Genomic DNA, 14869 nt, shown 5'->3' on the forward strand with positions numbered 1-14869 from the left:
CACCATGTAGAAATTACAGCTGTGTTTATACATAGTCCCCCCATTTCAGGGTACCACGATGTTCGGGACACATGGCTTCACAGGTGTTTGTAATTGCTCAGGTGTGTTGGTTCCTCTAGGGGCTCTAATTTTAACATTTTTTTCTTTATTTCAGATCCTGAAGGTTCGTCTAGCAGACGTCACAAGAGAAACTGTACAAAAGAGCGTCTGTGTGCTCAGCAGGCTGGTAATTCACTCTTTTTCTCAAATACATATCAAATGCAGCTTCTTTAATAAAATATATTTGGGGAAAGGAAGAAATGAGGTGTAAGTACCATTTCATTGTTCAGCTATTTGGTTTTAAAGTAATAATGACATAGCAATTGAGCAAATTTAATTTCATTTTTGCCTATTTTAAAATAGCATATTTTCTCTTGGGATCCATTGAACTGGTGAACCTGCTGATGGGCTTACTGGGTACCTATTCTTAGCTGATGAAAAGGGTTTGTTAGTGTTGTTAGTGAGCCAGCACCGCCATTCAATATGATCATGGCTGATCATCCAAAATCCTGCCTTTTCCCCCATATCCCTTGATTCCGTTAGCCCTAAGAGCTAAATCTGACTCTCTTTTGAAAACATCCAGTGAACTGGCCTCCACTGCCTTCTGTGGCAAAGAATTCCACAAATTCACAACTCTCTGGGTGAAAACGTTTTTCCTCATCTCAGTCCTAAATGGAATACCCCTTATTCTTAAACTGTGACCCTGGTTTTGGACTCCCCCAACAACAGGAACATTTTTTCTGCATCTGGCCTGTCTGGTCCCTTAAGAATTGGATAGCCAGATTGAATCTGGGTCTCTGGCGGTGCTGTAAAGCAGCAATTCTACCGCTGTGCCACCTTGCCGCCCAGTGGTACAACACCTCTGCCGCGTTAATCCGGGGCTGCTAATCTATCTTATGAACTCTGAGTTCTCTCGAGTGAGATTTCAACTCTTGGTACCCTTTAACCTAGTGCTAAAAGTATGACCTTTGTCTGGCCTTGTTCTTTAACTCGCAGCGCCTGAAATCTCAGTCGAAGCGTCAAACTGAGACTTGTCTGTTGGCTTTTGCTGTGGTTCAGTCCTTGACTTGAGTCTCTTGTCAGTCTAAATTCCTGGCATAGAAACATAGAACAATAGGTGCAGGAGGAGGCCATTTGGCCCTTCGAGCCATCACTGCCATTCATTGTGATCATGGCTGATCGTCGACAATCAGTAACCCATGCCTGCCTTCTCCCCATATCCCTTGATTCCGCTAGCCCCTAGAGCTCTATCTAACTCTCTTTTAAATTCATCCAGTGAATTGGGCTCCACTGCCTTCTGTGGCAGGGAATTCCACAAATTTACAACACTCTGGGTGAAAAAGTTTTTTCCACCTCAGTTTTAAATGGCCTCCCCTTTATTCTTAGACTGTAGCCCCTGGTTCTGGACTCCCCCAACATTGGAAACATTTTTCCTGCATCTACAGTGCTCTCTGTAATGTTTGGGACAAAGACCCATTATTTATTTATTTGCCTCTGTACTCCATAATTTGAGATTTGTAATAGAAAAAAAATCACAAGTGCACATTGTCAGATTTTATTAAAGGCCATTTTTATACATTTTGGTTTCACCAGGTGGAAATTACAGCTTTGTTTATACATAGTCCCCCCATTTCAAGGACACCATAATGTTTGGGACAAATGGCTTCACAGGCGTTTGCAATTGCTCAGGTGTGTTTAATTGCCTCCTTAATGCAGGTATAAGAGAGCCCTCAGCAGCTAGTCTTTCCTCCAGTCTTTCCATCACCTTTGGAAAGCTTTATTGCTGTTTATCAACATGAGGACCAAAGTTGTGCCAATGAAAGTCAAAGAAGCCATTATGAGACTGAGAAACAAGAATAAAACTGTTAGAGACATCAGCCAAACCTTCGGCTCATCAAAATCAACTGTTTGAAACATCAGTAAGAAGAAAGAGAGCACTGGTGAGCTTACTAATCTAAAATGGACTGGCAGGCCAAGGAAGACCTCCACAGCTGACAACAGAAGAATTCTCTCCAGAATAAAGAAAAATCCCCAAACACCTGTCCGACAGATCATAAACACTCTTCAGGTGTGGATTTGTCAATGACCACTGTCCCCCGAAGACTTCATGAACTGAAATACAGAGGCTACACGGCAAGATGCAAACCACTGGTTAGCCGCAAAAATAGGGCCAGGTTACAGTTTGCCAAGAAGTACTTCAAATAGCAACCACAGTTCTGGAAAACGGTCTTGTGGACAGATGAGACGAAGATTAACTTATATCAGAGTGATGGCAAGAGCAAAGTATGGAGGAGAGAAGGAACTGCCCAAGGTCCAAAGCATACCACCTCATCTGTGAAACATGGTGGCGGGGGTGTTATGGCCTGGGCATGTATGGCTGCTGAAGGTACTGGCTCACTTATCTTCATTGATGATACAACTGCTGATGGTCGTAGCATAATGAATTCTGACATGCATAAACCCATCCTATCTGCTCAGTGGATCATTCTACAGCAAGACAATGATCCCAAACATACCGCTAAAGCAACAAAGGAGTTTTCAAAGGTAAAACATGGTCAATTCTTGAGAGGCCAAGTCAATCACCCGATCTGAACCTAATTATGCATGACTTTTATATGCCGAAGAGAAAACTGGAAGGGAGTAGCCCCCAAAACAAGCATAAACTGAAGATGGCTGCAATCCAGGCAGGGCAGAGCATCACCAGAGAAGACACCCAGCAACTGGTGATGCCCGTGAATCGCAGACTTCAAGCAGTCATTGCATGCAAAGGAAATGCAACAACATACTAAACATGACTACTTTCATTTACATGACATTGCTGTGTCCCAAACATTATGCTGCCCTGAAATGAGGGGTCTATGTATAAACACTGCTGTAATTTCTACATGGTGAAACCAAAATGGCCTTTATTAAAATCTGACAATGTGCACTTTAACCACATGTGATTTTTTTCTATGACAAATCTCAAATTATGGAGTACAGAGACAAATAAATGATGGGTCTTTGTCTCAAACATTATGGAGGGCACTGTAGCTTGTCCAGTCCTTTTATGATTTTATACTTTTCTATATGTTCCTGGGTGTCTTCTCTGGTGATGCTCTGCCAGGCCTGTATTGCAGCCATCTTTAGCTTATATTGTTTTGAGGGCAAGTCCCCTTCAGTTTTCTCTTCAGCATATAAAACTTCCACATCCTTCCTGTAATGGGGTGACCAGAGCCGCACACAATACTCAACAAGCCCCCTAACTAAAGTTTTATTAATTGCAACATGACTTCCTTGCTCTTCTACTCAATGCTCAGACTGGTAAATGCAAGTATGCCTTATTTTCCACTCCATCTGCTGGTGTTGCTGCTTTAGGCCCAAATCGAGAGCTCCTTCAAAGATCCCACTGTATATGAATGTTGTTAAAGATTCTGCCTTTATTTTATACTTCCCCTTGCATTTGACCTCCCAAAGAGCAACACCTCACGCCCTGCCCAAATTAAACTCCATCTGCCATTTTCCCACCCATACCTTTTGTATTATTTGGCAACCACCTTTGCTACAGACCTGATAGGTTGAAAGATCTGTTATTCTATGAAATTGCTATAAAATATTGTTGTGAATTAATTGACACTTTGTTGCAATTTTTCTCAACAGCCGCTTTATGGTTTACTTCAAGCAAAATTGCAACTCATCACACATGCTTACTTTGAGGAAAAAGATTTTTCACAAATTTCTATCTTAAAGGTAAGCATTTTACTGTTTTCATTTTAATAAGATTGTTGCAAGAAAGTAAAACCGGACGGTAGAGTTGCTGCCTTGCAACGCCAGAGACCCTGGTTCGATCCTGACTATGGGTGCTGTCTGCACGGAGTTAGTACATTCTCCCTGTGACCGTTTTCTCCGAGATCTTCGGTCTCCTACCACACTCCAAAGACGTCCAAGTTTATAGGTTAATTGGCTTGGTTAAAGTGTAAATTGCCCCGAGTGTGTGTAGGGTAGTGTTAATGTGCAGGGATCGCAGGTGGATGTGGACTCGGTGGGCTGAATGCCTGTTTCCACACTGTATCTCTAAACTAAAAAACGAAACTGAAATAAAGTAGAATATTCTTCATTTACATCCTTTGCAAACAGCCTGAGTTGGAATTTTATGTCACTTCAGTGATTACCTTTATTCTTTATTCTTTATTATCATTAATCCTATTAGTATATATTAATTATTAGTGATCTGTGCACAAGAATGTGGGATATTTGGAAGACCAAAGCATTGTCTTTGGTGCTTGTTTAAAAAATCTGTTCTTTAACGACTGACTCCTTCCTTCTTGTGTTGAGCCAAACTGTTCATGAGACAGATTTTAGACCACATATCATCCCAAGTCATGTTCTTCCATCCCTTTCACTGATCTGCAGTGGTTCCAATTTAAGCATCAACTCAGTTTTAATTCTCACTATTGCTTTCAATTACTACTTATTCCTCCATAACCTTGCAATTTTCTCCAGCTCTTTAACCTTCTAAGGCATCTTTTGGATACTAATTCTAGCCTCTTAATATGCCTCCTTTACTCTATCTGTATATTAGTGCTGTAAAGGTTCTTACCAGTATACTTTCCCCTTGCACTTGATCTCCCAAAGTGCCACACCTCATTTGCTCGGATTACCCTCCATCTGCCATTTCTCTGCTCATTTCTGTAAGTGATCTAACCCCACTGAATATTTTGACAGCCATCCTCACAGTCCACATCTCTAGCAATCTTGGTATCATCTGAAAATATATTAATCAACCCATCTGCATTTATGTCGATTTATATATATCATAAACAACAGCACAGATCTCTGCGGAACTCCACTGGTTACAGATCTCCAACCAGAATAATGCCTTTCCACCACAACCTTCTGTTTTATTCATAAGCCAATTCTGAACCCCTGTGTCTAAGTCACTGAATCGCATGCATCTTAGTCTTCTGGATCTGTATACTGTGGGGATTTCATCAAATACCTTACTAAAATTAAAGTAGATCGCATTCATGACCCTACCCTCAATTATCACCTTCATCTCCTCAAAAAACATGTTCAAGTTAATAAGCCAAAGCCGTGCTGCATGTCCCTAATTATCCCATTCTCTTCCAATTTTGAATAGTTGCCAATTATCCTTTCAGATAACCAGGGCCTTCAACTCTGAAATTGCTTGCCTGAACCTCAACTCCTCTTGTTATCTGCTGCATCAGCAGATGAAACAAAGACTTTTGTCTTTTAATCCTCTTGCTAGTTGCTTCTCTGCTTGTACACCTGATATACTGGTGTACATTATTAACACAAAGATAATTTATTGGACATGTATCAACTTCTGTGGCTTACAATTAATTTTTTATTCAATCCTGTGTACAGTCTGCAACTTTTACTGATATTCTGACTGATAACCTGTCCCTGGAAAAGCGGTGCCCTCTCTAGAACTGACTCTAAAATCAGACATTGATGTTTCAAGCTGACATTAACTTGTCATTTCACTTCATTTCACCACAGCATCAACCTTCACTTTACACTTCCATATTATTGCTTTCCTATACTTGGCTTGTGATCAAGATACATCCCTCCTAGTCTTTGCCATTGTCTGCATAGGCTGAAGTCCACTAACACCCAATTGTCCTTTCCATTCTAAACCTAACTTTCTATCTATCTCTTAGACCTCTCTTCTGTCTTCTCCCTTTTATGTGACCAAGACTAAAATTTCCAAATTCAATGTTACTACATAGTTCAGAATGTAGAGTTAGTGCAATATAGCTATAGTGCACTATAACAATTTGGATACAAAAGGAGGAGGTATGATTTAGAGTGGCACACGGATATGCAGGGAATGGAAGGGGATGGATCATGTGCAAGTGCATGAGATAATTTAACTTGGCGTAATGTTCGACACAGACATTGTGGGAACTAGAAAGCAACATGGGGAGAAAGTTATTCAGATTGTACAAAGCCTTGATCGGGCATTGAGTGTGAGCAGCATTCAGTTTAAGAAGCTTAAAAAGGAAATATTTGCTTTCGCGGATGTGTAATGCAATTTAAGCTAAATGAGACTGCAGTGTAAAAGGTAAAATGTTATCTTTCATTATCTTGGCTTGTACTTTCTTGAATTTGTGCAATTGTTGGGATATCTAATCAAGATATTTAAGATTATTACGGGATGGAGTCCAGAATTAGCGTGCATAACATGAAGCGCCTCACATACAAAACAGTGGAAATACGAAGTGCTGGAACTGGCCTGAAGAGCTGACAGACCAACTCCTGGTTGCGCATCGACATGAGATCACTTTCACAGATCAATTAACAATTACTAGCTGTGCCGCTCTGTCACCTGTCGTAACTTTTGTCTCTGTGCTGTTAGGTTACTTGTTTTTGCATCTCGTTCTCAAGTTTTATCCAGTTAAACAATGGGACACACCAAAGGCATCTTCGGTTTCTGAAAGAAATTATACATCTGCCACGGGTTCCTATTACATTCACACATCACATTGTCAACCAAGTTTAAATTGTTCATCATCTTGGTTTCTGGATTCTGAGGCAAACATTTTACTCCTATGCTCTCCATTATAAAGATTTCCATAACCATTTTGCAGCTAAATCTGTAACCTGTTTAACTTACTGTCAGACCTGATAATATGTTATTTTTCTAGTGTACTATTCAATCTTAAAGCCTTGTATCGTAAAAATCGTATTGAATTTGTACTCCATCATAATCTTAAATCTCCCTCTCAACCTCTTGCTGGTTGATCTGTGTTGGTTTGATTCCATATTGAACTGATTTATTTTGATCAATGTTGTTACTTCATGACACACAGGCACATGGAGCCATGGTTTATTGCCTCCTCTGAATAACAGTTCCCCTTCTATGCTATGCTGAAATGCAAGTCTGTCATCTGTTCAAATTCATGGTAGAAAATAGAACATAGATCATAGAAAGGTACAGCACAGGAACGGGCCTTTTCGCCCACAATGTCTGTGCCAAACATGATGCCAAGATAAACTATCTCATCTGGAACACCTCCACATCCTTATTGCTTCAGAGCGACGAGAACTGCATGCAATACTCTGGTCTCAGCCAAGCCAAAATCTTATAAAGCTACATCATGACTTGCTGACTCTTGTACTCAGTACCCTGAGGCAAGCAAAGCATGCACTCGATATACTTGTGGTGTCAATTTCAGTAAGTTATGGACTTGCATCCCATGATCCTTCTGTATATTAGTATATTAGAGCTGTTAAGGTTCTTACCAGTATACTTCCCCTGGCATTTGATCTCCCCCCTGCACCTATTGTCTATTGTCTATTGTCTATTGTCTATTGTCTATTGTCTATAATTCCACATCTCAAATTTGCTTGGATTACACTCCATCTGCCATTTCTCTGCCCATTTCTGTAACTGATCTTACCCCACTAAATATTTTAACAGCCATCCTCACAGTCCACATCTCCAGCAATCTTGGCATTATCTGAAAATGTATTAACCAACCCATCTACATTTATGTCCATTTATATATATCATAAACAACAGAGGTTCCAGCACAGATCTCTGCGGAACACCACTGGTTACAGATCTCCAACCAGAATAATGCCTTTCCACTGCAACTCTCTGTCCTTTATTCATAAGCCAATTCTGAACCCATGTGACTGAGTCACATCTTAGTCTTCTGGATTAGTATACTGTGGGGACTTCATCAAATACTTTACCAAAATTAACGTAGATAGCATTCACGACCCTACCCTCAATGATCACCTTCATCACCTCAAAAAACATGATCAAGTTAATAAGACAAAGCCGTGCTGCCTGTCCGTAATTAGCCCGTTCTCTTCCAAATGGGAGTAAATCTGATCCTGAAGAATCCTCTCCAACTGCTTCCATACCACTGACCTGAGGCTCACCAGTTTCAAATTCCCTGCATTATCTCTACTTCCCATCTTAAACAAAACAACAACACTGGCTACTCTCCGGTCCTCTGGGACCTCGACTACAGCTAGAGAAGATGCAAAGATCTTTGCCAAGGCTCCTTCAATCTCCCCTCTTGCCTCTCTTAATATCCTGGGGCAAATCCCTAAAATAGGCCAATAGGCTATTAATGATAAAAATAGGTCGAAACCAGTGGCTTTGTGAAGGGGAGGTCTTGCTTGACAAATTTGCTGGATTCTTTGAAGAAGTAAATAGCAGGACAGACAAAGGAGAGTCAGCAGATGTTGTTTACTTAGATTTTCAGAAAGCCTTTGATAAGGTGCCACACGTTAGGCTGCTTAGGAAGATGAGAGCCAATGGTATCAAAGGGCAGATACTAGCATGGCTAGTAGGTTGGCTGGATGGCAGAAGACAAAGAGTGGCAATAAAGGGGCCTTTTTCTGGTTGGCTGCCAGTGACTAGTGGAGTTCCACAAGGGTCGATGCTGGGGCAGCTACTCTTTACGTTGTATATTAATAATTTGGACGAGGGGATTGAAGGCTTTGTGGCAAAACTTGCAGATGATACAAAAATAGGTGGAGGGGCAGGTAGTGTTGAGAAAGCAGGGACTCTGCAGAGGATTTGGACAGGTTTGGATATTGTGGCAGATGGAATACAGTGTAGCAAAGTGTGGAGTCGTGCATTTTGGTAATAGGAATAAAGGCGCAGATTATTTTCTAAATGGGATGAGAATCCAGAAATCGGACATGTAAAGGGACTTAGGAGTACTAGTGCAGGATTCCCAGAAAGTTAATCTCCAATTTGAGTTGGACAGGTTAGATACATTGGGATCATTACAATTTTAAATCTGACTTTACACAAGGTTTTTAAAGATGAACCTACTGTTTTAGGAGTTAGACTTCTGCACTTAAGATCTGTGTTAGCAACTTAAATGATGAATCTTCTTACATTGAGCTTGAGTGGGTAATGGGACTTTTTTGTAATGCTTGTACAAGGCAAATAAAAGATGGATATAATATTTGTCCTTTTCAGAGTCTGAATGCTTTTAACATGTTTTTTTTAATGATTAAACTAGGAACTTTATGAACACATGAACAGCTCTTTAGGAGGAAATGCCTTGGAGGGATCCCAGGCTTATTTAAGTAAGTAAAGATCGATCACATCACACATTTTTCTGGTTACCCCCAAAACACACTCAAAGGGGGAAAAAACATGTTCGCTCTAAATTGTCACAGGAATGTTGATGATTAAGATTTTATGTTGCAGTTAGTTAGTCAATGGGATATCTGAACTGTTTGAAAAACAGTTTTGTCGTTAGAGAAGTTATGTTAACTGAATCATCCGATCAATTATTTCAACTATTGACCTTGCACAGGTCAGCTATTAGTACAAACTAGACCAAGTGGACCCGTTGGGCCCAAACCTCTCCTGCATTGGTGCAGCACCCTCTCCCCTCCCTCCCCCTCCCCCCCCCTCCCTCCCCCCCCATCCCCTCCCTCCCCCCCATCCCCTCCCTCCCCCCCATCCCCTCCCTCCCCCCCATCCCCTCCCTCCCCCTTCCTCCCCCTCCCTCCCTCCTTCACCCCCCCTCCTTCACCCCCCCTCCTTCACCCCCCCCTCCTTCACCCCCCCTCCTTCACCCCCCCTCCTTCACCCCCCTCCTCCTCCCTCCCCTCCTCCTCCCCCCCTCCTCCTCCCCCCCCTCCTCCTCCCCCCCCTCCTCCTCCCCCCCCCACCTCCCCTCCCCCAGGGAACCTAGGTACCTCTGCATCTAAGATCTCCTCATTCTCTATTTATTTGCCATGCTAGTTTTTCTTTTTTTCCACCAAAATGAAGAATAAACTGGTCAAGCATGATTTCCTTTTTCTAAAACCATGTTGACTTGGTTGTATGTTCTAGTAATGCCTTCAATAAGTTTTTAACAATTTCTGAATGACAGATGTGGAGCTAATTTGGCTGGCAGTGATGGAGGGAAGCCAAGAATTTTGTTTTGATGGCAAGTTATGATTTGGGATGTCCTGCCTGAGCAAGCACTGAAACCATATTAAATAAAACTTTGAAAATGAAATTTGATGAAGGGGATGGAATTCTTGGGACAATGGGAAGGACTAGAGTGGGAATAATTTAATTGTTATTTGAAAGAATGGGCATAGGCTTAATTATACATATTACTGTTTCTTAGATGATTCATTCATAACATGTCTAATGGAAAGGATAGGTGATCCAATTATTGTTAATTATAATGATATTATTTTTCAGTTAGGATTATTTGTTGACATTACAATTTAATATAAATTGGTTCTCTTTAGGTCTGTCGCCCCGTGACCTGGTTCTCCATTTCAGACATAAGGTACATTAACCAAATTGGTTTGGGATATTTGTTGGACCTTGATATAAAAGAATGTGAGTTTAATATTAGCCAGCTGATTTAGATAGCCTCTCAATTTCTTCTGTGCACAGTCAGTAATTCAATCACAACTTTAGATTATCAATTTAAGAATATTCATACTAATATTTAAATTAATAGATTTTTTTCTTGTCAGCGTGCTTTTTCCCTAATTCCGTCTCCCACCACTACCCTTCACTTCTCTGTTCCAAGTTTCCCTGATCTCTGTGTTACTTTGAGTCTGTGTTTAATAACTGGATGCCTGGCTCCAGAATCTCTGCACAATGCCGTTTGCTAGCTTCTGCTCTTCTCCAAAACTTCCTCAAAGCCTATATTCCTGCCCTATCTCTGATCATCTCTAACCTATTCTTTCTCTATGCTTGGTTTATAAAATGCCATGTTTTTTTTTGTTGCAATAAAGATGCCTTATAATTAAATGATTTTACCAATAAAGATGAGTCATAATTTATTATTGATTTCCGTAAGTACCTGTGCATTTGTTGTCAGGCTTATAATAGCAGAAACATATTTCAGTACTCCATTATTTAATATTGGTCAGAATTAGTCTAGAGGATGGCATCAGAAGAAAATTTGTAGCTTGATATTTTTTCCAAAACTCTTGGTATAAATAGTCTCGTGCTGTTCTGGACAGTCGGTCATGTATAATTTTGTGAAAGGCCTTTGTAAAATCATGTCATTTGTTGGTCTTTTTTTTAATCCACTGTGGTGGATGTTTATGTTAACTTTTACATGCTTGTGTGTCTTGTTGCTTTTCACTTAGTATGTCTGTATGGTAACTCAAATTTCACTGTGCCTTAACTGGTACATGTGACAATAAACTGACCTTGAAACCTTGAATTTAAGCATATCCAAAGATACCCCTCCATGTGACTGGTGTTTTTCTTTAGTAACTTCTAATTTAAGTATATAAACATGAAGACAAGTATCTGATGGTACTTAACCTTTAATCACAATAAATGGGCAAACATAAGAGCAGGAGTAGGCCAGTTGGCACCCCAAGCCTGCCCTGCCATTCAATATGATCATGGTGTCTATGCTGGCCTCGGCTCCACAACCTCTTCTGCTTATCTTTTTGTCCGCTCTGTTACATCGTTATTTTCATTTATTGTATCATTGTGTTCCTTTTTGTGGAAGCTGCTCTCACACTTCACCTCTCGCAAAGCAATTCCCCTTTCTTTACAATGATCTGAAAACCGTTCTGGTTTTTGTCATGTCTCCATAAAATGGCGTTCTTTTTCAAATTATACTTCCAGGAAGGGTGTTGGAACGTTTTACAGTACTAAATGTATTATATAAATGGGATTTTTGTCCTCAATCGTACAATTGCTCATACAAATGCTAATTTTAGGCTTTTTTCGCAGACAATAATTCTCTTCAAATTGATTCTTTTAGAGAAAAAAGTAAGTAATCTTGGCAAGCGTAAGTAGTTGTTGATCCTATCAATTTTTCTCTTGCATTCAGAACATTTGTACAACTAAGTGTGTCAATATGTTTGAAAATCAGAAGACTGCAGTCACTGGAAATCGGAAATAAAACAGGAAATGCAGAAATCATTCATCAGGTTAGGCAGCATCTGTGAATAGCAAAATAGAATCTGGATAGAGTTAACTCTTTGGGTTGTAGGCCATTCAACAGACTGTGGGAATGTGACAAAACAGACTAGTTTTAAGTTGCCAAGAGGGTGGGGAAGTGATGAATATGATAAAGGGAATATCTCAGTTCTGAGCCAGAGGTCCTGGCTCCATGCCATGAGACTAAAGAGTCAGATTTTTGCAACTGGATAAATATTTGATTTTTATTGGTGTTAATGTTAATTAAATCATTACAGAATTGTTATATTTTTGGTAGTAAAAACAAAATGCTGAACTGGAAGTCATCGATGGAAAAAAAAAAGTTTCAATTCAGTTTCATCCTTAATTGAAGATCTGCTGAGTACTTCCAGCATTCTCAGTTTTATTTAATACTTCCACCAACTGCAGTTTTGTTGCTTTTCGATTGTAGTTTGGTTTAAGATTACAAGTAGACCATTTTGCCTGTAACATTTACTCCACCTGAAACTTGCTGAGTTTATTTCATTTGGAGGTTGGAGTCAATGGTTTTCAATCTATGACATTGCTAAAAACCTTTAGCAATTTTATATATTTTTCAATATTTATTATCTGTTTTTGAGTATGATAGTAAAACAGCAACTTACTTTGCAGGTTCTATTTTATTTATCACCAGTGAACCGTCTGGTTGGAACCCTGATGACTGTACTATCACTATTTCCAGGTAAAATCTATATTTTATCAATAAATAGGTCCCTTAAACACATTTAGAAATCCAAAGCACTTTTCAGCCAATGAAGTATTTTTTCAATATACAGTACCGGGGAAATGTGGCAGCCAATTTCCACGCATAAAATGCCACAAGCAATATGGAGAGTAAGTTTTAAGTGATATTGGTTGATGAAATGGGAGAATTCCTCACGTTTGTATCTTGACATGGAATCATTTCAATGTACCTAAGGTAGAAAGAATCTTGGTTCAATGCCATCTAAAACCACATCACAGCTGTAACACTCCTTAAACAGCATTAAAGTGACAACCCTGATTATACGATCAAATCCCTGTATTAGTGTTTATGATTTACTGCCCCTGTGGCAAGATTGCTGGTCATTGAATTTAAATACATGAAAAAAATTGTTAAATTACAATAGAGAAGGAGACCTCTCAACATGGATTATCTTCCATGTACAAACCCTACTCCCAAATCTCTGAGCAGCATACATAGAAACATTGAAAATAGGTGCAGGAGGAGGCCATTCGGCCCTCTGAGCCAGCACCGCCATTTATTGTGATCATGGCTGATCATCCACAGTCAATAACTCGTGCCTGCCTTCTCCCCATACCCCTTGATTCCACTAGCCCCAAGAGTTCTATCTAACTCTCTTTTAAATTCATCCAGTGATTGGCCTCCACTGCCTTCTGTAGCAGAGAATTCCACAAATTCACAACTGAGTGAAAAAGTCTTTTTTTATCTCAGTTTTAAATGACTTCTCCTTTTTTCATAGACTGTGGCTCCTGGTTCTGGACTCCCCCAACATTGGGAACATTTTTCCTGCATCTAACTTGTCCAATCCTTTTATAATTTTATTTATTTCTATAAGATCCCCTCTCATCCTTCTATACTCCAGTGAATACAAGCCCCGTCTTTCCAATCTTTCCTCATATGACAGTCCCGCCATCCCAGGGATTCCTCGTGAACCTACACTGCACTCCCTCAATAGCAAGGATGTCCTTCCTCAAATTAGGAGACCAAAACTGCATACAATACTCCAGATGTGGTCTCACCAGGGCCCTGTACATCTGCAGAAGAATCTCTTTATCCTATACTCAAATCCTCTTGTTATGAAGGCCAACATGCCATTAGCTTTCTTCACTGCCTGCTTTACCTGCATGTTTACTTTCAGTGACTAGTGTACGTGCACACCCAGGTCTCGTTGCATTTCCTTTTTTCCTAATCTGACACCATTGAGATCATAATATGTCTCCTTGTTCTTGCCGCCAAAGTGGATAACCTCATATTAATATACATTAATACTGCATCTGCAATGCATCTGCCCACTCACTCAACTGTCCAAGTCACCCTGCAACCTCTTTTGGAACTCCTGATTTTGTTTATTTTTTTTAACTGAATTTTGCAGCCCATGATTTCTTTAGCATCAAATTCTTAAGAAGCATTGAGTAGTTATTCTTCCCCCATCTTTGAGTTAATGGCTTATTCTTTGTATGTAGAGGTTGGACTGTTTAATTTGCAATCTTGATTTTTTTTAATTTTTTTTTATTTAGGAATGGTAGAACACGGTTTAGCAGATGCATCACAATACAAACCACGTAAAAGCACTTCAGAAGATATCGTTTTCCAGGAGCATGGTTTGAATACTGAAGAATATGTTTCCATTTCTGTGTCAGAAGTTTCAGAATTCAGTGTAGACACAAAATATCCAGCAGGAGATCATCAGAAAGATGTTACAGCAAAGCTGGTAACCTTTGCAGATGCAGAGAGGTCTGAGCAAGTAGAAGATAGATTACGACCTCCACCACACACTTCACCCAATTCATCTGAAAGTGACTGGGAAACTTTGGACACCAGCATTCTTGATGCAGATAACGGGACAAAGGAAGAGACAATGAATGAAAAGAATAACCAAAAAGAAGTCTTTATCTCGGATTCTTTGATTTCCCAATCTTTGCCAATCACTGTGCAACCACAGGCAAATACAATTGAGACTGTGATAGTTCCAGGTCTAATTTCAGGTCTAGAGGAAGACCAGTATGGAATGCCCTTAGCTATCTTTACAAAGGTAACTTTGAAAAATGTTCAATTTTTTTTGAATTGCCAAGAAAGGCTATGATCTTTTTATTAAGCAGCATTATAGTGAAGATGGATGCTTTTTGCCTGAGAAAATTATGGTGGATTGTTTTCATAAATCTAAATTCTAGAAATGTAATTTATAGATG

At 39.9% G+C, this 14869-nt stretch overlaps 1 protein-coding gene across 1 annotated transcript in view; it reads left to right on the forward strand.

Moving 5' to 3' along the window:
• The window catches only part of avl9 (AVL9 homolog (S. cerevisiase)), a 52516-nt gene that overhangs the window by 22069 nt on the left and 15578 nt on the right, over positions 1 to 14869 (forward strand). Inside the window, exons 4-10 of the mRNA XM_078397579.1 lie at positions 155 to 226; positions 3679 to 3768; positions 9036 to 9102; positions 10270 to 10310; positions 11729 to 11767; positions 12569 to 12638; positions 14198 to 14712. Of these exons, the coding sequence (XP_078253705.1) occupies positions 155 to 226; positions 3679 to 3768; positions 9036 to 9102; positions 10270 to 10310; positions 11729 to 11767; positions 12569 to 12638; positions 14198 to 14712 (894 nt within the window). The remainder of the gene's footprint in view (positions 1 to 154; positions 227 to 3678; positions 3769 to 9035; positions 9103 to 10269; positions 10311 to 11728; positions 11768 to 12568; positions 12639 to 14197; positions 14713 to 14869) is intronic.

Source organism: Rhinoraja longicauda, chromosome 4 (assembly GCF_053455715.1).
Source record: "Rhinoraja longicauda isolate Sanriku21f chromosome 4, sRhiLon1.1, whole genome shotgun sequence".
Lineage (NCBI taxonomy): Eukaryota > Metazoa > Chordata > Chondrichthyes > Rajiformes > Arhynchobatidae > Rhinoraja > Rhinoraja longicauda.